Source organism: Pocillopora verrucosa, chromosome 14, assembly GCF_036669915.1.
Source record: "Pocillopora verrucosa isolate sample1 chromosome 14, ASM3666991v2, whole genome shotgun sequence".
NCBI classification, from domain to species: domain Eukaryota; kingdom Metazoa; phylum Cnidaria; class Anthozoa; order Scleractinia; family Pocilloporidae; genus Pocillopora; species Pocillopora verrucosa.
Window position 1 is genome coordinate 5,759,731 of NC_089325.1, and position 21,318 is coordinate 5,781,048.

Sequence of the window (21,318 nt, forward strand, 5' to 3'; positions counted from 1 at the left end):
TTTTCCTGCGAATTGTTGTTTACAGTTTTGCATGTAATTTCTAGGCTCAACTTTACCCGCACTACAAACCAGGTTTTAATAAAACTGGATCACCGACACCTGTTCCGAATTGGAAAAAGGGACACAAGTCATCTACTCATTCTGAAAGAGCACAAAGCATCCACTCTAAAAACATAAACAAAAATGACGAAACATGAAATAGATTCTCTAATAACAGGTTAACTAGACCGAATAATAGCTTGTTCCCTCAAAAAAGCATTCAATGAGCATTATTTGTTGCTGACGTAAAGCCCAAAAGCCATTGGAAAGCCAGCGGTGACAAGCTGTCAATCGCTCGACACGCCGTTTGAAGTTGCCGCATGCCGACTTAGCATAATCAAACAAGGATAACCCATAGCATGAACAAAAAACCGACAGACCTATGGATTTAACAACATGGAAAATAAAAACTGCCCGCGGTGAACAGGAATCAAATCAAATTCAAGTTAGTTGTAAATTAGGAAAATCATGAGCACTAACACCGCAATGACAATTTTCAAGCGGAAGGCACCAAAAAGAAAAATCAGTTTGAAACGAGAGGAAGAGGCTTTTCATTGGAACTTAAAGCTATATCGAGTTGATGTTTACGCGAAGTACGAGTTTAAATCATAATGTTCGACAATGGCGAACAAAAGCCTCCGACCTCGTGCAGGGTAGGTGGGTAAATTTGGTTGGCTGAACTAACTTCAAAAAAACAAGCTTCAAACATCGCACCATAAATTGACCACAAATCATTAAGTGACAAGTCGGACACCTCCTTTTTATGCAATCTGTATTAAATAAAAAAAAAACTTCCAACATTGACTTAACATTCAACGCTAAGTAGAGCCAACAGTCAGTTACCAACTATAATACTTGAGGGAAAGGTAACGAACAGAACACGGAATTTTTTTTTCTGTCCAATCTTCGAAAGCGTAATTTCTAAGATAAAACCAAAATACTTCGATATCAAAGTTTACCCATAATAGGAATAAAACAAGGCACACGCTTATTTTTTAATTACTACATGCGGCACCATCAAAGCTTTTAAGTAAAACCAATAAGGAGAATTAAAGGCAAAAATCAAAACAATTTCGTGAAACTCGAGGGGGGCAATAATCGGACGAAGTAATTAAATTTGTCTTCCAAAATCTATGATTCAGAACTCAATATCCTTTTTTTAACCCAAGAGGTTGTTAAATTGCCGGGCTAACATTAAATCCGCGCAGGTAAAAGACCTCCCCTCTAGCAACCAAAACTCAGGACATGCCAATCGCTTAAACCCAGAAACTCAAAAATGATAAGGGAGAAACCTAAATAAATTACACTCAATGTAAACTGCTTGCGTTTTGTCAAAATTACGTAGCATACGGAAAGAACTTATCATCAATACGCTCAACTAAGAAAGGCGCGGATAACAGTGGATTGCTTAACCCTTTAACTCCCATGAGTGACCACGAAAGAATTTCTCCTTACAATATCAATACAATATCAACCAGATAAGTGATGAGAATAAAGAAAAACATCAATTAAGGGAAAATTAGTTGATCTAGTACTAAATTCTGTGAGCTAACATCATAGGAATTGTATAGTTGAAAGTAAGGAGAATTACAAATTTGATCTGGGAGTTACAGGGTTACGGTATGTAGAGAATTTGGACTTCAAAAAGTACGGAACACAAGAGTCCTTTCAGCTGTAACGTTGATGGAAAATGAAAGATCGACAACTTGGGTTAAATAGATGAAAAAGCTAAATTTACTTTTATTTTGCTGATTTCACAGATTACAATTAAGTAAAAAGAGAGATAAACAAAAAAACAACAAAAAAAAAGTAACCGTGAGTGGCAAACGTCTGGGCACGCTTTCGTGTTTTCCCGTTGAAACGTATTAGAATTTACCTCCTTCTCCCCAACCCTCACAGCCGTAAACAATGTGGAACATGGGGGGAGGGGAAGGGTTTATATACTACATGAGAACTTTCAAAGTCAAACAAATTTGTTGAGGAGAGTTATTTTCCTCAGCTTCCAGTACTTTCGCCACCCATGAGAACTGAACAGACCTAAAAAAAATTAAACTCCCCTAATTTTAGTCAAGGGTAACCCAAACAATAGGCATTGGCTAGTGGGAGACAAACAAGTGAACAATTACACGACAAAAATAAGTAATACATAGATACAATATCTTTTTCTTCTTTTCTAATCTATGGTAAACTTTCGACTGATCAACACAAAGACCACGCAATACGAAGTAATTTTTTTAAAAGGGAGAAAACTAATCCTCCGTTTTATCTGTAGTCAAACAATTAACTACCTCGGTGTCGGTGAAAGAAGATGATATTAAACTCCGATCCAGTGGTAACTTGTCAAATAAGATTTCCGATTACTGCCAACGATTTCCGATTACTTCTGACGATTTTCGACTACTTCCGAAAATTTCCAAATGTCGTCGAGGACTTCGAAAGAGACTCGAAATTTTCGCACGTCGGGAAAAGGTCACGATGTTGTCAGAGCATTTTGTAGCGCTTTGCAAACTTTAACAACTTTAACCTGGAGGAGAATACTTCATGCTAGTTTGACAGGCTAGACGAACACAAATTAGGGCAAACGGATTGAAAATGACGACCTGGAGATGTCGGATACATACCTTTAAGGAGCAAAATTCGTGATGTTATAGAAAATGTTGTCGTTCATCAAAGTTTGCGGATAAATGAAACGTTTAATCGTAGGTCTTACGATGTAGAGTCAGTTTATCAATATAGCCTCTTAAATAGTACTCACACCAGTTAGAAATTCAAAAGCAACAAAAAAAGGACTTACCTTTGGGTCCAGTTTCTGATATTCTGGATTTTCCTCGTCTACAGTGAAGAACAATGCCTCTGACGTCACTGTCAGAGTACCAGGGGCCACCACACAGGGTGCAATCATGTGACATGAACTTGTGAACACCACGTGACCGGACACATCTCGACCCATGCTGCGGTCTTCAATGACCATTTCTGCTATTTCTTCTTCGTTCAACGAGTAGGAATCCTCGGCTTTGGCCGAAGAAATTTTGGCGAAGTTGAGAGGCTGAGGGGCAGCTGTTAATCCGTGATCTCCTATTATACAACGAAGGCAGAATAACTGTGAAGGAAAAACTACAGCGGCAGGGTTTGCAGGGAGCTGCGAGAGCCGTTGTTGGTAACACTACCTGCTCTTCACCAATATGGCTTGAGTTGGATTAACATGAGTCAAGTTCGCTGTTAATTCACGTCATCCCTTCAATAGTTTGCCTTAACTATTTCCAGTTTCCCACCCGCAATAACAAGTTATATGATATTTTAAGCAAAATTCCAATACAACATTTATGCACGCGACCTCCATGACGCGGTATTGAAACATTTAAATGGGAACGTAATTAAATATGACTTTGCTCGCACGATTGAAAAATTGTAATCATGATTCATTCAATGTCTCACCTTCTAATGATTCCAGCAATGTTGCCTCTGGATGACTCGACCCATGTTCGTTCTTAACAAAGCGCATGCGCCGACGACTATCATCTTCCCACATATCCAGTCGGTAAAACTGTACATTTGCAGGCTCCTGTTCCACTGCCCATGCGCCCTGTTCACTGGTTATTATGTCAAGAACCTGGGAGAAATAATTGACCTTAAGGGATAGTTACCCACTAAAAAAAAAAAACTTAACCTTGCAAACATAGCCTGAAAAAGTTCACATGCCTCTTTAGATTGCAAGCAACGCCGTTATTTTTTCTTCAAGTTGAGGGTCAATTGTAAAGCTTTCCCGCTCTTCAAACTGACGGCATATTTTCTCGCGCACTGCGCACCAGTTCTGAATGTTTCTATTATCAGATGTCAAGAAATTCCCTTTTTACAATAGCAGTACCCCGGTTAAGCCTCCCTCTATGACCACCCGAGGCTCGCCTAAGCAATGCTACAACTTTATCTATCACCGAACAGTTCAGGTGGTTGCTTGCTAAAGGTACAAGAATAGAAAAAATTAGCAGCTCTATTCACCTTCTGGATGACATTCCTGGCGACTGAGAAATCTCTCCTTTTGGTAGCGAGTAACAGCTGGTCTTGAAGTTTGTCGTTCTCGTTGTATGTAGCTTCAGTCAAGCGGCACAGTTCAACAAACTGCAAATGCTTCTGACGGGAGATCTCGTCTAGTTTGCTAACGATCACAAACGCCTCGCTTGTTGTCATGACAATACGCTCACGCATCGCATGGGATAAGAGTCTGCCCTCATTGACAAGCTCCATAAAAGCCATTCCTCCGTGCCTAGAAACGCAAAGGATTTAAAAAAAGGAAAAATTTAATTAAAGAGTTTCAAAGGTTAGAGCTTCCTTAAAGCAGCTTTTATAATAATTCACGAACGCGTGAGCTAGTTCGTATGCTCATGTATTAACGACTCATTCATCCCATGAAAACACGTGAATGATTAACTACCACATTAGGCTCAGCGAATTAGTTTTTCAAACACACGAAAACGTTCATTAAACAACACTAACCTCTGCAAAGAGTTCTGCCATTCCTGCGAACATAACAGCATCACCAACTCTACAATGGAGTCTGTCTTTTGACATGAAAGGCCCTCCAACACCAGTTCCTGTCCGTGACTTCCGATCAAGACCCGGCTCAAAAACGGGCTGAAATCAAGCAGGACCTCCTTGAGAAGAGACCCAGATGACTTGAACCCCAGTTCTAGTTTCTCTGATAGGCTCAAGCGGTTGAAGTCGACCGAGCCTTTCAGGAAACTGGGTATAGTGGGTTCCGCGTCTTCCCACGAAAACACGTCATCTCCTTCCACATCTGCCGAAGCGCTCCGCTGAGCTCCCCAGGTTGCCGCTCGGGAGCGATTTTCAGATAGACCTTGCACTTCACCTTCTGACATAGTACGACCTAAAAAATAAATTTACATTTTCACAAAGCGGTGTGAGGGGCTTCCTTAGAAGAAATTAAATCTGGGCGTCTACACAGTTATCAATCATTTGTTATGTTTTAATCTTTACCTATTCTTGGGCATCATTGTTTCCCTTGAAATAATTTTTACCTCGGACGTTTTTCTCTCCTAAGGAAATATTATTTTAAGACGGTTTCTTCCTCTGGGTCAAGAGAACGATTCCAACGAGTCCAGTTTTTCAACCCCTCAACGAGGTGAAGACCAAGGACTCTTTGCTGTAAACACTTTGTAACGCAGACGCTTGCTTACTCGCGCGACAACAAAAAACACCCACGATGAAACACGCACAAAACGCAAGGATCGCGTACATTCGCACATACACTTCATGATATATACGCAGTGACTCTCACCTTTGCCTTCGCGCGCACTTGCGCCCATACACATATTTACGCATCCTCGTGCACAAAACACGCACGTATCCTGTACACGAATACTTCAACACGCACCTGGACTGGCCACTGTGTGAAACCTCGCTCGCGCATCGGAGTCTTCAGACTTAAGAAGATCCCTGTACTTAGCGACCATCATAACAGCTATAAAGTACACCACAGTCAAGGCCAGGAATTGAGCCTGTTTGCTGTCCTCAAAGTCTCTGTACACAACAGCACGTAAACGGTTCACATCCATCTCCTGAAGCAACTTCTCCGGGTCAGTGACTGTGGTCATGTGACCGGGTATGTTCTGGACAAGATCCTTCAGACACAGAGAAGGGACGTGAGCAGCACTGTAGTTTGACGTTTTTAATGGGAAAAAGTGCTTTTAATGGGAAAAAACTGCTGTCTATCGACAAAATTTTAATGTGTCAAATACCAGGTCTTTTACCAAGTTCGTTTTGCTTTCTAGTGTGATTTCTTTGGCAAACACCAGATTCTTTCGCAATATTTATGATTGACGAATTATTTGTATCGTTTTGCTTCCTAATCCGATTTCATTGGCAAAGACCGGGTTTTTCCGCAATATTTATCTGATTGATGAATTGTTTGTATCTTAGGAAAGAGCGAGAAATCAAGTGCTTACCCCTAAAATCATTACCTGTTCACTTGGGGGTTTTGTAGAAGCGATAAGCGTCTTGATCGCTTGCCTCGCTTCCTTCAACGCTTTCTTTCCTAGTTTGGCACTTGTAATCACCGGAAGGATGGGTCTGTTGCGCTGCCGGCACACAAGACGGTTACGTGCTGCGCAACAAAACACTAGACAGGAAAAAGTAAAGTAATAATGGCACAAAAAATTATATTAGTCACTTATAAAGTCCCTTTATAGTTAAGTAAACAGGCTAGAATCAGAAATTCAGCTCAGTTGATGTTTATACGACTATTCACGATTCCACCCGAAAGAAAGGAGGGTAAAATAGAGTATAACGGCTAAGATCTTACGAGTGAAAGAGATCATCAATCACTTTCTTTTGGCTTGATTTCCATTCCGATCGTTACTATCGTTACGATAATTTTTGAGACAACTACGACGATCCGTGTGATTCACTGGGTTCCACAAGGTTATTTCTACTAGTACATTCATTTCACGGACTGCCTCACCTAGCCTAAGACATTGCCTTAGAAATCCACCCGTGCTCATGTTCCTGTTGGCCTCCACCCCGCTGAACGCGAGGGAACTGGTGAAAACTATCACATCCACAAGAGACATCAGTCGATTCAAGAAGGAGAAACTCGTTTCCAAGGTCATCCCGCCGCAAGGCTCAATGACGTCTTGACCGTAATCACGTGACGTGACGGAAGACAGCAGGGGCAGGAGATCCCCGCAACAGAAAATGACGTTATCCGCCAACACTGATACAAAGTGAGCCAAGTTCCACAGATATGTTCCATTTTCTTTCGAATTAACGAAGTCCATTACAGTTTTACGATTGTGGCTAGAATAAAGCGAAAGGCAGTGAGCAAAAAAGCAGCAGTAAAATAGTTAATTTTTAGGTCAGTCGTCGAACAAATTAAAAAGGACATATATTCACTCGTAAGGACCACGGAACATGCAAGAAATTTTAATATCCAATGAGGATGCAATAACGACTCTCCGCACTCTAAACGAACGACGAACTATAGCGAAAGATAATAGCTTCGTCTTTTTCAAGGTAACTCTTACAAGGTTTCTAAGGCATGAAGCCATTTTGAGTACTGCCACTCCTTCTGGATGTCTGCTATGAACTTACCTCCTGTCCAGGAGTAAGTAATAGCACTCGAGATCACCTCATGCTACAGAATCTTGTCGTAAGAGTAACCTTTTCATAACGAGTCTCCCATGTTTTCTTCTGCATGCAATCGATGTACAGAAATTCATGTGTTCGCATTTTCATCGTCTAAAGCTCGGCTCAGTCCTGAAGAGGACGAAATCATTCTGGGTAACGCGCAGGAAGCTTTCAGTGTTTTAACCTTAAACAAAAACACTGCTTGTAGTTGTTATCGATACGCTAAAGGCTACATGTTTCTCATCACTATTCTTTGTTCTAGAACCAACCTTCTCCAGACTTGCACGTCGGACTCAATAGCAAAGAGCAGGTCCGCAAGCAACCTCTGGTGAATAGGAGACCATAAATATTCTGGAATATTCACATATGCTCTGTAAGATGACTTCTGATTGGGTGAGCCCGGGTTACCAGTCCCTACGGCCCCAGCAGAAGAAGTTGACCTTGGGCTCGATTCGGCCTCAGTCTCCAAAGTGCTGGTAGGGGAGCTCGGTTGGCTGCCAGGGGTTGAATCATCAACAGAACGTTTTTCATCATTGTTTCCTTCCGCTTGTGCCGGACTTTCACCTTCGTTAATGATAACACCTTTAGAATGGTCGACGGTCTCCGATCGTACAACTACCTCCGTAGCTTTGCAGTTCGATAGAGTATTTTCACTCGTTTCGATCGGCGCCCCTATGTACGAACTCTTGACAGCAATCGTTAAACTGTTATCAACATCTCTTGGTTCATCTTTCACGTTTAATAAATCTTGACCTCCGCTAGAATTAACATAGTTTTCGGGCTCTTTCTCAGAATCGTTTAATGTCCGATTTTCAGTTTTCTTATCATTATTTTCTTCACTGACAGACACCTCCTCGATACTGACAATGTTTTCGTTTTTAAGAGGTGCTACCTCTGCCTTCTCGTCACCCTTTTCTGATTGGTCAGTAACCGTTAAATTTCCTCCAGTCGAAGATCCACTCGAGGAGTTATCTTTTACACTTTCATCCTTTTCATCATCAGTGACACTTTCCGAGACATGAGATTTGTCTGGTTGACTCTCTCCATTCTCATTTGTAACTGAATTAAGCCCTTTATCAGGTAAATGTGTCCTTGGGTCCTCGGACTTTTCAGCTACTGCAGACCCTCTAATTTCGGAGCCCACACCGGTAGTACTGAGGGAGCCTTCGATGTTAGAGTGGCTTTCCTCAGAATGTCCAACTATCACATCACCGTTCTCATTACATGGGCTGTGATTGTCATCGTTCATAGCCACAGTTTTAACATTATTAGTGGAAACGTTAGTGCTAACTTTCGCTTCCTCGCGGTCGGGTGAATTGGGTTCACTTTCACTCTCCTCTGGAATTGTTATAGGAACCGTTGGTTCTACTTTAGGTCCATTTTTACCTTGCAAAAGTGATTGGAAAAATTTCTTTCTATCAACATCACTATCCGCTGACTTAGTAACCGGAGATTTCTTGTCCGCATTAGGAAGAACTTCAGCACCTTGTTTGACGTGTTCTGGACTGCTAACCGCATTGGGAGTAGCTTCGTCCACTTGTTTCAGACCAAATTTTTGCTTCTCTTTTTCATATGTACTCACCTACAAGTAAAGACTACTTCGCGAGCTTTTTCTTCGTATGTTATACAGTGTAAGGGTTTGTTAGTAAAGTTGGAGATAAGAACACAATGGCTCACAACTACCGAACGCTGTTCGAGTTCCTGTCGCACAAGAGTAGAGTGTAGTCACTCATTCGAATTGGATAGGACGCAGGTTTGTCCCAGTTTAACCCCAACCACTCCATTATACCCCTCCGCATTTAGACAGGTTTCCCTTGCGGTTTACTCGACCGGCCCGGGCACAAACGCAAACACCTTGATCCGTCTTCCACACAACGAGCTAGTTATATCCCTCGTGATATGCACACAACCTTGGACACTATCGTTTAATAACAACCCTAACCCAAAAGATGCGCAATTTTCGATATCTTTCAAGATACAAGGAATTCATACGGCAATAACAACTTTATATCATACCTTGCCGTGCAGTATAGCCAGCGTGTCGACCCAGATTCTCCAGCCCTCTCGTTCTTCCTGGAAAGCGTGATGAAGAAGCATACGAAAAAGGCAGAACACAGTGTCCGTAGTGCGACTTTCATCTAAAAAAAATGGCAGAATAAACGAAATGATGGTTAAGAAAACAATGACTCCACTTCACATCATGAAATATTTTGGTAGAAATTTGACTGGGTGTCCACGTTCTTTGACAGACTTGAAAAAACATGAAAAGCAACAATACACACTACTTACAATTTTGCACGAAAATAGCGAAAATTTCAATTTTGTCAAAACTAAGCCGCGGTTGCTTTGGTTTTACTTATTTTTGCTGCGATTGGTCCGGAAAACTCGCCCGATCCTCTAAACCGATCAACTACAAAACTAAGCGTTTTCCTCGCTTCAAGCAATGTGCTTGGTTGCAATTTGAGTTCTCATTGGCTGATGATGAAGTGAACTATCGTTGAGATTGGTCGCTGAGATAACTATGGTTTTGTTTTGGTTTGTTTTGTTTCTCTTCTCGACACTCAATTGAAAACTGCACTATTGTTAATATGTTATTCATAGTCAACCCACATGAACCTGTGGTGTTACCTGGGTTTGAGGGTTCAATGTGCGCTAAGGAGAAAAGCCAATCTTGCCAACATGAAAGCTGGAGAATAAGACTGTTGAAAAAAAGAAAAGGCAAGTAACTAAATATGACGAATTCTCACTGATAACGGCAACATTCCAATCTTTATGATACTTGTAATTTGATTAGAACTGTCCGGCTACAAAGTCATTTACAAACATCATTGTTTTTGGTACCATTCGCAGCCGATATTCAAACCTGTAATGCAAAGCACGCGTTGCAAAAGCGAAACCAAACAAGGACGGCGAAGGGGGCCATATTTTTGTGGAAGTTGTAAAGAAAATTAAGGAAAACTCTGGGAGAAAAATGCTCACTCGTTTATAAATTGACCAGTCTGGCCAGGCAGTTTCTAATCTTGAATGTCGAGCGCCTTCGGATTGAGAGGAAAACAACGAGTACATTGTGTAGCCTCAAAACAAAATTTGCAACGCAATCAGCCAATGTCAGCATGCAATATTGCCATTGGAAAATACGTGATAGATTCTTAATGAAAATTGCAAAAACAAAAGATAGGGTGGGATTTCATTTAACATTCACGGTTTAAATTCTAGAATGAAAGAAATTCTAATTCTTGTAAACCTCTAAAAAAACTTCACCAGTGTCTAATGATTATTATCACATATTTCTTTCCATGAAAATGAATTGCCCCTGAACGCTGTTACAAAAAAGAAATTGGAACTTAAGTTTCTTCATAACAGTGGGTGTTGCATGTGCTCTGAACTCACCTTCTGTTAATTTTGCTATGATTAAGAAGTAGAACAAGATCAGAAAGGAATTTTCTCTTAAGATCCACTTTCTCCTCATCTGGTGTTCGATCTTCTTTAAAGCTTCCCTGTCTCGTCAGCTTCACCCCCGCATTGCACTGTTTACCTTCGCTCTTGCGAAGCATCTTGGCAATAACATTCGCCATTGCTGGGACGAAAATGGAGCAGATAAACCGTTACGACTGGATTTCCAATTAAGTTTTCACAAGAAAAGATGGTACAGTAAAACAGTCTCCTCAAATGCAATTTGTACAAACTTACTTGTATTATGTAAAAGAAATGTGTTGTCAGGTTGTGGGTGATGTCCGCTGACTACCTGCTTGGAGACTCGACCCACTAAGATCTAAATACAAAAAGACACCGTTAAACTTCTTTTCTTTGATTTATGTAAGGCGGTTGTGATTGTTCCCTTTCAACTAGTAGCTGCTTTAGTAATTTGCGATTTACCAAGTTCCTATATCGGACAAACACCCAAGTAGAATTACAGTGCCCTGTATTTGGCACACACTTAAGCAGAACACGAGTGGCTCGATGAAAAAAAACTATTTTTTCCCAAGCCTCTCGTGGCTTCGCCGCTCAATGATATTAAAGCGCAGACAAAACCGCTAACTAAGAAGATTAACATACCTCAAACAAGACATTGTAAGTGGTAAGCGTCAGCGAATGTTTCATGAGTTTTTCGCCAATCAAAGAGAACAAGCTGTAGTGTTCTAACAAGTCTTGCTTCCTCCTGTAAACAAAGAGAACGAAACTAAGAATTGAGTGGGGTTCCTAGAAAACGACCTGATAATCAACCATTCTGCGGGGACTGAGCCGACGCCCAAAGAGCCATAAAAAGGCGGAAATCATGACTAGTCCCACGAACCTAGGGCTAATACCGATTTGATCCCGAGTATTTCCGAGTATTTCCAAGTATTCCCAAATGTTCCTGAGTATTTCCGAGTACTCTCGAATATTCAACAACCTAAGAAAACCGAGTGACTCCTTGGTGATTGTTGCTGAAGTGCCACTGAAAGTAAGGAACGTATGTGTAGCGCCACATGATAGCATTCGTGAAGTCTTCTATCGAAAGCTCACAAAGACAACTCACATGGTTAGAATTCAAAGACATTCTTTGTTCTCAATGTTATCTTAAACGACGAAGTTCTAAAAATATGGGAAATTAAAACTGAACGCAGTAGTCATATCGAGAAATAAAACACTCACTTTGCCGGGCAAAACTGAAGGAAACAGCCAACGATCTTTAAAGAATAAACTCTCACTGCCTCCGATTTCATGTCCAGAAACCGAAACAGAACTCTGTAAAAGAGAGACCAAGTTGAAAATCCACATCATTATAACAGAATAATTTCGGTAAAACACAAGTTAAAAAATGTCGCGAATATATGCGTTTGAACAGGTTCAAACGCGAATTTGCGTGTAACGCGCGCAAGTTATGCTCAGAAGTGGCCCAAAGCCCACTTTACCTTCGTTCTGACGAAGGGCTAATTGTAAACGCTCGAAACATCAGGTTTAGAAACTCTTTACGGTGGAAAATTTACATTATCACTTCAGTCGTTCCAGCCCCACCGACGCAGCACCACTATCTCTATAGAAACTTACCACTCTAACTTACTACTTAGAGTAGCACGCTATGAAAAGACATGCCTATTTAACAACTAAATACCTTACAATAGCGCTTACATTAAGAAAAAAAATGACAAGGACTCTGGAAAGCTCACCTCAGCCCATCAACTTTGTCAAAAACAGGGATACAAGTATCTGGCTGCTCTGTCATGATGGATAGGACCAGTTGAAGCACATCCAATAGATTCTCTTCCTTTTGTACACACACGAAAAAAAATAGAAACATAAGAACCTTAGAGATAGCCAAAGGAAAGCTTTGCATCACTTTTCCTCTCACTTTTTTTAATCTAATGCTTGCGAAAACAAGATTTTACTAACAAAAAAAAAATCATACCTCATTAGTAATCATTAGGTAGGAAAGTATACTTTTAAACTCTTCCTCAGTGATTCCCTTGTCCTACAAACACAAAAATATGAAACAAAGGGTTATAAAAGAACTTCAAACAACAAGATGAAAACTGTCATGCACTTCATTCTTTCCAGTTCTGCCATGGACTTACAACCTACCTTTAGAACTAGTTGTTTTACCAAAAGAAGCAAAAACGCCCTCAGAGAATGGATTTCTTCTTTTGACGGCCTTCGGCTGTCTACAATAAGATACAAACAAAAATAAAGTCGAACATGTGATCGCAGAAAACGCTTTTTAGAAATCAGCTGCTGACACCTGAGTCATCATAAAGTCGATTTTTCATCTTTTAACAACGGAAAGGAAACTTGAGCTGCGGCCAAGTCAACAGATTCCTAGTTCAAGAGAAACTTACATTAAGTTTCATGAAAATCTCCCTTGTCCAAAATCTTTCACGCCAGTATTTGAACAAAAAGATTTGTAAGGGGAGAGAAAACCTTTCCATCGACGAGTTTCGTCGACAAGCGTTTTTTGCTGATGTAAATCTTTTCAAATATCGTCTTTAGGTTTGCCCTGTTACTATCAAATAATTATATTTTTGTTAATTCATTAATTAGTTGGTCAGTGTGTAAGTAATGCGATCGGTGCAGCTTGGGGGAGGCATATACAACAGCCTTACCGTGGTCCAACTCAGGGGCGTCATGGAGCCAGTAAAACGTCTTAAGCATGTACATAAGTCTGCTGACCCCAACATCGTGGCGCAAGTGAGCAGCACAGCCAGTTCCTGTGGCCAAGTCTGTGGCAAACACACTGAACAATTGAAGCTGGACCTGCATGAAGAGTACAATGAAGGAAAAGCTTGTCTTTTCACAGAGAATCTATCAAAATGTTTTTACTATGTCTACACGTACAGTGCGTTTTGTTGAAAGTATTCACGTTGAAAAAGCCTACGCATCTGTATAGTAATTCCACCTTAGGCTGATATCAGAGTACAAAGGATGTTTACCTTCGAAGACGCTTTCACCCACAAATTTGGGTTAAAAAGAATGTGATCTAAGAGACTTCCCAGGAGATCCCCTGAACCTGAAGAACTTAAGAGATGCCTGCAATGAAAAAAATAAAAATAAATAAAAAAAATAATAAACATGTTTTCAAAGCTAATCGTTAAACGCAGAGAGCCAGAATCAAACTAATCCCGGGTTTCTCTCGGCACTAAATTGAAGACATCTCTACAATGCAAACCTTGCAAGGGAAAGAAGAATATCCAGTGCATCCTCTGTCAGGTGAGTGTTAACAGCCTTGTGGGAGAGACAGAAAAAAAAAACACATAAATATATTTCTTTAAAAGCAAGGAACTAAACCGTCTCCTTTACAGACGTTTTCCGTTGATTCGCGCTACGCTCTCAAAGTTGCACGACCATCCAAAAAACGGCTGCAAAGGAGACAATGAACTATAGAGAGCGGAAGTTTTATCCCCCAGTTTTAGTAAGCCATAATAAAAGGTGAATGGTAACTGAAAATTTAGAAACAGAGAATGGTCAGGCCACCAATATTACGTTGGTCCTACGTAGGTCCTACGTAGGCCCTTTGCCTCGATTGCATTTTCGGAATCAGCTGGAAACCGAGCTTATCGAGGCTAATCAAAACAGAGATGAAAAAATATGTGAAATAGACAAAAACGACAGAAACAGAGAAGCAAAGCGATTTTTTTTACCATTTCTAAAACGTGACTGATGACAAGAAATCCCTGACACTGAATCATCTGCTGTTGGCTTGTGCAAGACCTCCTCAGAAGATCAGACAGAAGTGACAGAAGTACAGTACTGTGCAAACAAACAACCAAACAAAAAACGAATTAGCCTTTTTGCTCTCTTTTCACTTATCGCATTTACTATATAGCAAAGTGCACAGTTTAAAAGTCTCCACAGCAGCCAAGCGATACTACAGGCGATTGAAAAAAAGAAATGCAAATAGCCCTTAACAACCAATGAGAACTCAACTAAAACCAAGTGAAACTGCCAAAAGCGCGGGAAAACGCAGATGACCAAGTCGTGATTAGTTACAGTTTTACATCTGATTGGTTAAGATAGTGGCGCGAGTTTTCTGGACCAATCAGAGAGCAACGTAAAGAAAAACCAATACGATTCCAGATTATTATGGACATTCGTTTAAATATGGATTTAATAACAATGCAGCTTCAGTAATATACCATGTGCGCAAAGGATCCGACCCTGTGGTTGCCTTTCTATCTCAAACACTCTCTTTAATATACCAATAACCCCATGTTAGCTACATCTAAAACTATCATTTCTCACCAGATTGCTAATTCAGGAGTTTCAATAGCTTCTCCACTTCCTTCCTGAGGGAAATCCAGCTGAGAGAACAATGGGAGCAGCATCTGATAGGAAGTAATCATACCCATCAGTAGCTGAACTTTCAATAAATATGAAGAACCTTCAATTTAAGCTCTGATGCTCATTGGAATGATCGCAAGCAATAGTTATTTGCAGACGAGTCTCAACAACTCAAACCATCGGTAACTTGAGTCTGGTGGTAAGTCACCTTTGCAACTCGTTTCCCTCGATAACTTTGATACGGTTCCATTCATTTACTGTGTTTTAAACAGAATAACCAGAAATAACGATTACCGCTAACTCGGACTAACTTTTTCCCCCATTTAAGTCATTTTCATCACAGGCTACCGACAGGCTACCGACAGCAGATTGACGATTACCGATAAGCTACCGACAGGAGAGCGACGATCAGCCGACAAATCGCCACTAATCAAACGAAACGGCAAACAGAAGGCAAAAAGCAAAGAGAAGGCTGCATAAACGAAGACGACTTTTTTCACCAGTGACTAAACCTTTAATGATTTTCGAGTTACACGTAATCTTTGAAATGGAGGGGACATGTTCTTAGCTTCAAGGTGCCCTCTTGCTTCGCAAGAGGCTTCTAAAAGGCTACAAGAAACTGGGATTATTTCTTTCACCCGACAGGAACAAAAGAGAGTGAAAATGACTCACTTGAATTCCTCCCAAAGAGTGAAGGATACTCTGAAGAGAATGTGTGACAACAGACTGCACTCCCTGAAAAGAACCAGAGTACAGGATAAATTATACCTCTGATAAATGGTGGTATTTATTGTTAAAACAGACACAAGTAAAATGCACAGCCAGTCATCGTATCGTACAACCTAACGCAAAACGCTAACAGCAAGCTGCTTAAATGTCATAATTCACATCCCAAGATGATGATAATTTAACAAAAAGCATCACTCCAAATTTGAATTTGTCCTTGGAGTGATCAAAGAGCCATCTAGTAAGCTGCATAATTCGATTACTTCATTTAATCATTTATTCATCCACTCACTAATCTATTACTAAATTAAGTGATGAATTTTTTTGTCTCTGACACAAAAATCATAGCTGGGCCTGCATGGGTCAAATCTCACCTCTAGCATTAGTGCATGGGGTGAATGACAGAAAAAGGATGGATTTTCAGTGGGCGAAGCTTCCAGGCATAACTGCTGATCGCAAGCTTTGGGACTGTACATGAACATGATAACAGCTGACAAGTGGCCTTCATACAAAACCTGGAAGAAAGAAATCAAAGAAAATTGGGAAACTTGAACTTTACATGAAAAATAAGACTAAGACATCCCCTTACACACAAGCTGTGTGGTCGACACTGCCAGAGCTTATCCTACACTTGGATAAAGGGGTAAGTTTCTAAAGAAACTGTGGTGCTGGTTGGGTGGAGATTATAACAAACTAAGAGACCCCTTCAAGAGTGTGCAACCAACAAGCCTCAGAATAATTTCCCAACTGATGCTGGTCAATTTATCCACTTAAACCTATTTATTTATGCTCGAACACAGCCCAGTTTTCAGACTCTAGTGTCTGAAATGAGGTATTAAAATTGGACACTTGTATCTAACATCAGACACTTGTGTTAAAAATCAAAACAATAATGGTTATCAGTATGGTTTATTGTAGAAAAACATCTCAGGTTGATACTGGTAAGATCATGAGAACTCATCAGAGACTCGCTGAGTAAAAATGAAAAACACCAACTACATGTTCTATACAAGACAACCAAATACCTTTCTATCCTGCTCTGATAACGGCGTATCAATTTCAGCAGGAAATTTAAACTGGCCCTGGAGGGGATAAAACAAATTATAAACATAGAATAATTGGGAACACATTCCAGGTCATTCAGACCAGCCTATAATTGTGCATGACTGTACTGTATTACATGACCATTCCCAATCCTTTTGTTCCTAAAGAAACACTGACCCTAATTACTACTTTGATACCATGTACCATAAAGTAGACCCCTAACAGTTGGAATACTCTCACATTTCCTAAAGGCATGTGATCATTTCACCACCAGGGAAAGTTAAGATAGCCATTCTTTAACACAGTTACTGTCACAGTAGTAATTTTTAAACTTCTATGTGCAGCCACCTTGGCAACACTTAAAATGCTTCAGATAAAACTCCATATATAAATATCAAAACCCCCAAAGGAAGGTGACAAGACATTTCTATGGTAGGATAAGGAAAGACTCAAAATCTCAAAAGGAAAAAAGAGTAAAGCAGTTACCACAAGTTCAATTTACAAATGGCCAGAGTGAGAAGGCAAAACCAAAACAACTGTCAATGGTGGGGAGAGGACATTTTCTACAACAGATCAATATCATCACTGCCACTCACAACTAACCTTGTACCAAGGCCCTAATCTATGTATGGCACCAACAGTCTGGGCATTAAGAGCCTCAGAGAAGACATACACTGCTGCCATTTGGCCACAGAATACACTTTGGACATCTGCTTTAGGTGAAGAACCAATGTAACACTTGTCAAATGGCTAACAAAGAAGAAACAACAAAGTATGATTATCAAAATATTATCCAACAACTTACTGATCTATGTGAAAACACACACAAAAAAGAGGTACAAAAAAAGTGAAACTAAATTTGGGTAATTTAGTAGTGTTCAATATGGTAGAGATGACAAAAAACAAAAGGACAAAACTCAAGATGCAAAACAGTCTCTGGGATTGGAAGACAGACCTATATAGTCAAAATTTTCAATTCTAAACAACTTTCTATCAAGCCCTCTTGAAACACAAAAAAAATTGAGTTGAAAAAGTATCCTTGTTGCTTCATTACCTCATTAGCATGCACCAGAGTGGTCTCCCCAGTTGAAACTACTTTACCATTCACAAAACATCGGATCTCACTGGAATGAAATCTGTTGTACGCATGTACAACAGTGACCATATACCACTGGAAAGAAAGCAGTGATCAATTTCTTAGTTGTACTAAAGTAAGCTTAATTATAAATTTTCTAGCATTGTTATCTACCTGTGTGACAAAAAAAAACCACAAACAGACTAAAATTGTCAAGTTTAAATTAAAAGATTATTTGATGCAATTGTTTGTGGCATGGTTAACTTGTGACTGTTGCCATGTCTTTGTAAAAAGAATATGTTTTCCAAGGAAATATAGTATATAAAATGACACTGAAAGAGGACAAGAGACAAAAAAAGTAGAATACAAATGACTGCATTGAAAACAAGTGTACACATACATTTAGGTTAGCTAATCTCAACAGCAGTGTCTGCGAGTACAACTCAAGGAAAGGTACAAATTAACAATTGGTTCATACATCAGCATGCGTTCATCAAGATATGAAGCACGCAGGAAGTTTGGAGAGCACGAAAGATGCGTCTAGCTTCTTGAGTGCTCTCCAAATTTCCCAAGTGCTTCATATCTTGATGAACACACAGCTGACGTATGAACCAATTGTTTTATAACATTTTCAACCCAATGGAAATTTTTTTTCTCAAGGGATTTGTTTGCTGATGTCATGAGCGTACACAATAGGAATATGAAGCACACTTGCACTATTGAATTTGATTACACAAATTTACTAGCTATGTTATAAATGGTGTTGCATGATATTTTTACCTTTTGAGGATGGAATTCAAACTTAACCAGGTGATGAAGCACTTTGTTTTCTTTTTTTCCAGTTTTCACAGCACATTCTAAGACCAGCATGGGTCCTGAGAAATGTGCAGAATAACCTAGTCCCTTACCGGTCCGAAAACTGCAATGAAAAAGTTGAACCACAAACAATTATAAGTAACTATCACTAATTTTTGCTTGAAATGACAACTCTTAAGACTCAAAACACATTTTGCTTTAAAAACCACCTCCTTTATCTTTTTTCTCAACCTAAATGATAAAAATAAAATTGCACAAATGGACTTACCAGTACAAGTAAGGCTTGCACTTCTCCGCATTAGCCAGGTGAGAGGTATCAAGGCATAGCCAAGTTGAAAATGTAAAGCCTGACTGCAGTGGCCATTTTGAAATGGGTGGCAAAGTGATGGCCTGTCATGGTAAGCATAAAACAACTCTTACTAAATCATGACTGAGAAACTACCCTCTACTTTAAAAAATTTTTCTCTGTCACTACACTATGGTTTGACCTCAGCACAAATAGAATTTAGATTGGTGTCTTAATCCATATTTGAAAAAATTAAATTCCACATCTTTCATTAAAAAAAAAACAACATGGCCACTCACCCCTCCCTCTTGACCAGAAAAGTTGAAATAAACATCAGGACCATGTTTATCCAACATCAGCTTCAAGATGGTTAACAGCTTGACCGTATGACAGGGCTGAAAATACAGGCACATGTAGTTGTGTTAACCCAAAACATCATCAACATCTCATAATTTAAATTATTAGTAAATGCTTCATGAAAAAATTCTATGTTGCTCTGCATCCATACAGGCAGGGTGAAAATGTGGTAAGGACCAAAAAGTAGTATAGAAGGCGCACCTATTAGTGCGTCACTGACATTCTTACCCTGTGATCTATTACTGAACAGATGAATGGAAACATGGACCTCAGACATCTTATCAAAGACAGAGACAAAAAGTTTGCAGAGCTGTTTATGGTAATATGATCTATGCATTTGTTCTCCAATAAATATAAAAAAGAACTAATCAAAAAACAAATATGTTAAATTCAACTTCTTATTTTGATAATCATAGACTGGCAATGGTCCAAAACAGGAACCTTAAAGAAAAAAAAATCTTAATCTTTAGTGTTTGTTACATTTCAATTTCTAGCAAAAGAAGATCTAAAGCTCACCCATTTCCCATTCACACCCTTCAAAGTGACAAACAAAGTCTTCAGCTCTTTGACTGTAATACTGTAACTGGACAAGATTCCAAGAAGTTCCACCAGTTTGTCTGAAAACAAGATAAACAGTAATAACAAAAATTAAAAAATTGAAAATACACATGCAGTCCTCATCCAAGAATTTGTATACAATAAAAACCAGTATTACCTCCCCCCTCCCCCTGTACGTGAACTCTATAAAAGGTCACCTCTGTACTGTAAGTGGTCACCAGCCTTTGTAAAAGAAGGGAGGGGGGGGGCAGCATTTTATCCTGTTCTATTTTTTCTGTTGATACTGTCATTGTTATCATTTTATTTATTTCTTGTTACTGTCTTTTACTTCCTCAGTCATTACCTAAAACTGCACTGGTACAAGGCAGATGCCTAAATTTTACAATTGGTGGTAACAATTATTTAATCTTCTGAAATTTCTCCAAATCTTTTACTTACATTTCCTTGTTGTTGAAAAAGAGTTTGGTTATACATTTATATCAAAATAAATCCCTATAGCTAATATATTTGTCATGTTTGTGAATTTTAGTCAACAGTTTGGTAGAAAATGCATTAGTGTGGTGAGAAAAATGAAGTGGTGGTCATAAATCTTCAACCTGAAACAAGGGCAAAGAACCATTATTCTAAGCATTAGGGATTACAGTTGAGTGACATCAAATATTACTAGGGTTAAGCAAATGTGTTTAATTGTTCAGTAATCACCTGCCACAACAACTTCCCCTTCCTGTGAGAGCCGGCATAGCACTCTTTCAATTAGTCCAATTTTAGTAGCTGCTTGTAAGTTAGGAATGCTTTTTCTTAAAATTGCAATAAGCAATCCAAGAATTTCAACCTGTGGAAGAAGACAACATAATATCTAAATGATAGAAAGACACCAAAACTTCTAGAAAAATGCTGTATTCTTAAAAATAAAACCATAGATTCAAATCAATTTAAGCTTTGGCAGCAGTTCAAGAACATTTCCTGTTCAAATTATATTCTTAAAAAATGATTTCCTGGTGCAATCTTTCCACTATAGTAGTAAAATCTCTTGTGAGGTTAACAGGGATGACTTTTTAAACTACTGTGTAAGACAAATAGAAAATGAAATGGAAATACAAGGAAAGCAACAAACAATGTATGAAACATACTTTAAGGGGGAAAAAAAACAGAATAAACTAGCTGAGAATGTCTTCAATTCTCCTGATATTTATGAGTTAATACATCTAAATTTAAAAAAATAAAAATAAATGAATGAAATAAATATACAAAATAAAAAATATATATATCAGATATCTAAGAATTTATAGTGCATTTATTAAGTTTGCTTTGTATACCCAATGTCTCTTATCTTATTGAGTAATAGGTGGAGAATCAGGCTACTTTTCCAGGTGTCCTTAATTCATAAATATGGATGTCTTGCTTGAGAGGTCCACGATCTTTTTCTATTCAACATGTACATGTCTAAATAGCTTTTAGTTTCCCGCAAAAAGTATAAATTCTGAGGGAAATGTGAAAAGACTAAAATCTAGCAGACACTAAG

The 21,318-nt window shown here is 39.2% G+C and overlaps 1 protein-coding gene across 2 annotated transcripts in view; it reads right to left on the reverse strand.

The window, feature by feature from the left end:
• The window catches only part of LOC131778298 (lipopolysaccharide-responsive and beige-like anchor protein), a 37,948-nt gene that overhangs the window by 15,446 nt on the left and 1,184 nt on the right, over nucleotides 1-21,318 (reverse strand). For both annotated transcript variants that reach the window (XR_010716192.1, XM_066161366.1), the window contains exons 3-34: nucleotides 20,499-20,628; nucleotides 19,755-19,855; nucleotides 19,181-19,276; nucleotides 18,864-18,985; nucleotides 18,560-18,698; nucleotides 17,759-17,875; nucleotides 17,308-17,454; nucleotides 16,686-16,742; nucleotides 16,035-16,175; nucleotides 15,607-15,669; nucleotides 14,896-14,978; nucleotides 14,295-14,403; nucleotides 13,823-13,878; nucleotides 13,587-13,683; nucleotides 13,260-13,410; nucleotides 12,742-12,821; nucleotides 12,569-12,631; nucleotides 12,330-12,427; nucleotides 11,815-11,907; nucleotides 11,236-11,338; nucleotides 10,870-10,951; nucleotides 10,570-10,756; nucleotides 9,808-9,878; nucleotides 9,196-9,317; nucleotides 7,449-8,761; nucleotides 6,515-6,849; nucleotides 6,015-6,172; nucleotides 5,429-5,675; nucleotides 4,531-4,921; nucleotides 4,036-4,300; nucleotides 3,475-3,649; nucleotides 2,834-3,114 (exon numbers count right to left, since the gene is read on the reverse strand). Coding sequence is in view for 1 of the 2 variants with exons in the window: in XM_066161366.1 (XP_066017463.1) it covers nucleotides 2,834-3,114; nucleotides 3,475-3,649; nucleotides 4,036-4,300; nucleotides 4,531-4,921; nucleotides 5,429-5,675; nucleotides 6,015-6,172; nucleotides 6,515-6,849; nucleotides 7,449-8,761; nucleotides 9,196-9,317; nucleotides 9,808-9,878; nucleotides 10,570-10,756; nucleotides 10,870-10,951; nucleotides 11,236-11,338; nucleotides 11,815-11,907; nucleotides 12,330-12,427; nucleotides 12,569-12,631; nucleotides 12,742-12,821; nucleotides 13,260-13,410; nucleotides 13,587-13,683; nucleotides 13,823-13,878; nucleotides 14,295-14,403; nucleotides 14,896-14,978; nucleotides 15,607-15,669; nucleotides 16,035-16,175; nucleotides 16,686-16,742; nucleotides 17,308-17,454; nucleotides 17,759-17,875; nucleotides 18,560-18,698; nucleotides 18,864-18,985; nucleotides 19,181-19,276; nucleotides 19,755-19,855; nucleotides 20,499-20,628 (5,673 nt within the window). In the remaining variant the exon portion in view is untranslated. The remainder of the gene's footprint in view (nucleotides 1-2,833; nucleotides 3,115-3,474; nucleotides 3,650-4,035; nucleotides 4,301-4,530; nucleotides 4,922-5,428; nucleotides 5,676-6,014; nucleotides 6,173-6,514; nucleotides 6,850-7,448; nucleotides 8,762-9,195; nucleotides 9,318-9,807; nucleotides 9,879-10,569; nucleotides 10,757-10,869; nucleotides 10,952-11,235; nucleotides 11,339-11,814; nucleotides 11,908-12,329; nucleotides 12,428-12,568; nucleotides 12,632-12,741; nucleotides 12,822-13,259; nucleotides 13,411-13,586; nucleotides 13,684-13,822; nucleotides 13,879-14,294; nucleotides 14,404-14,895; nucleotides 14,979-15,606; nucleotides 15,670-16,034; nucleotides 16,176-16,685; nucleotides 16,743-17,307; nucleotides 17,455-17,758; nucleotides 17,876-18,559; nucleotides 18,699-18,863; nucleotides 18,986-19,180; nucleotides 19,277-19,754; nucleotides 19,856-20,498; nucleotides 20,629-21,318) is intronic.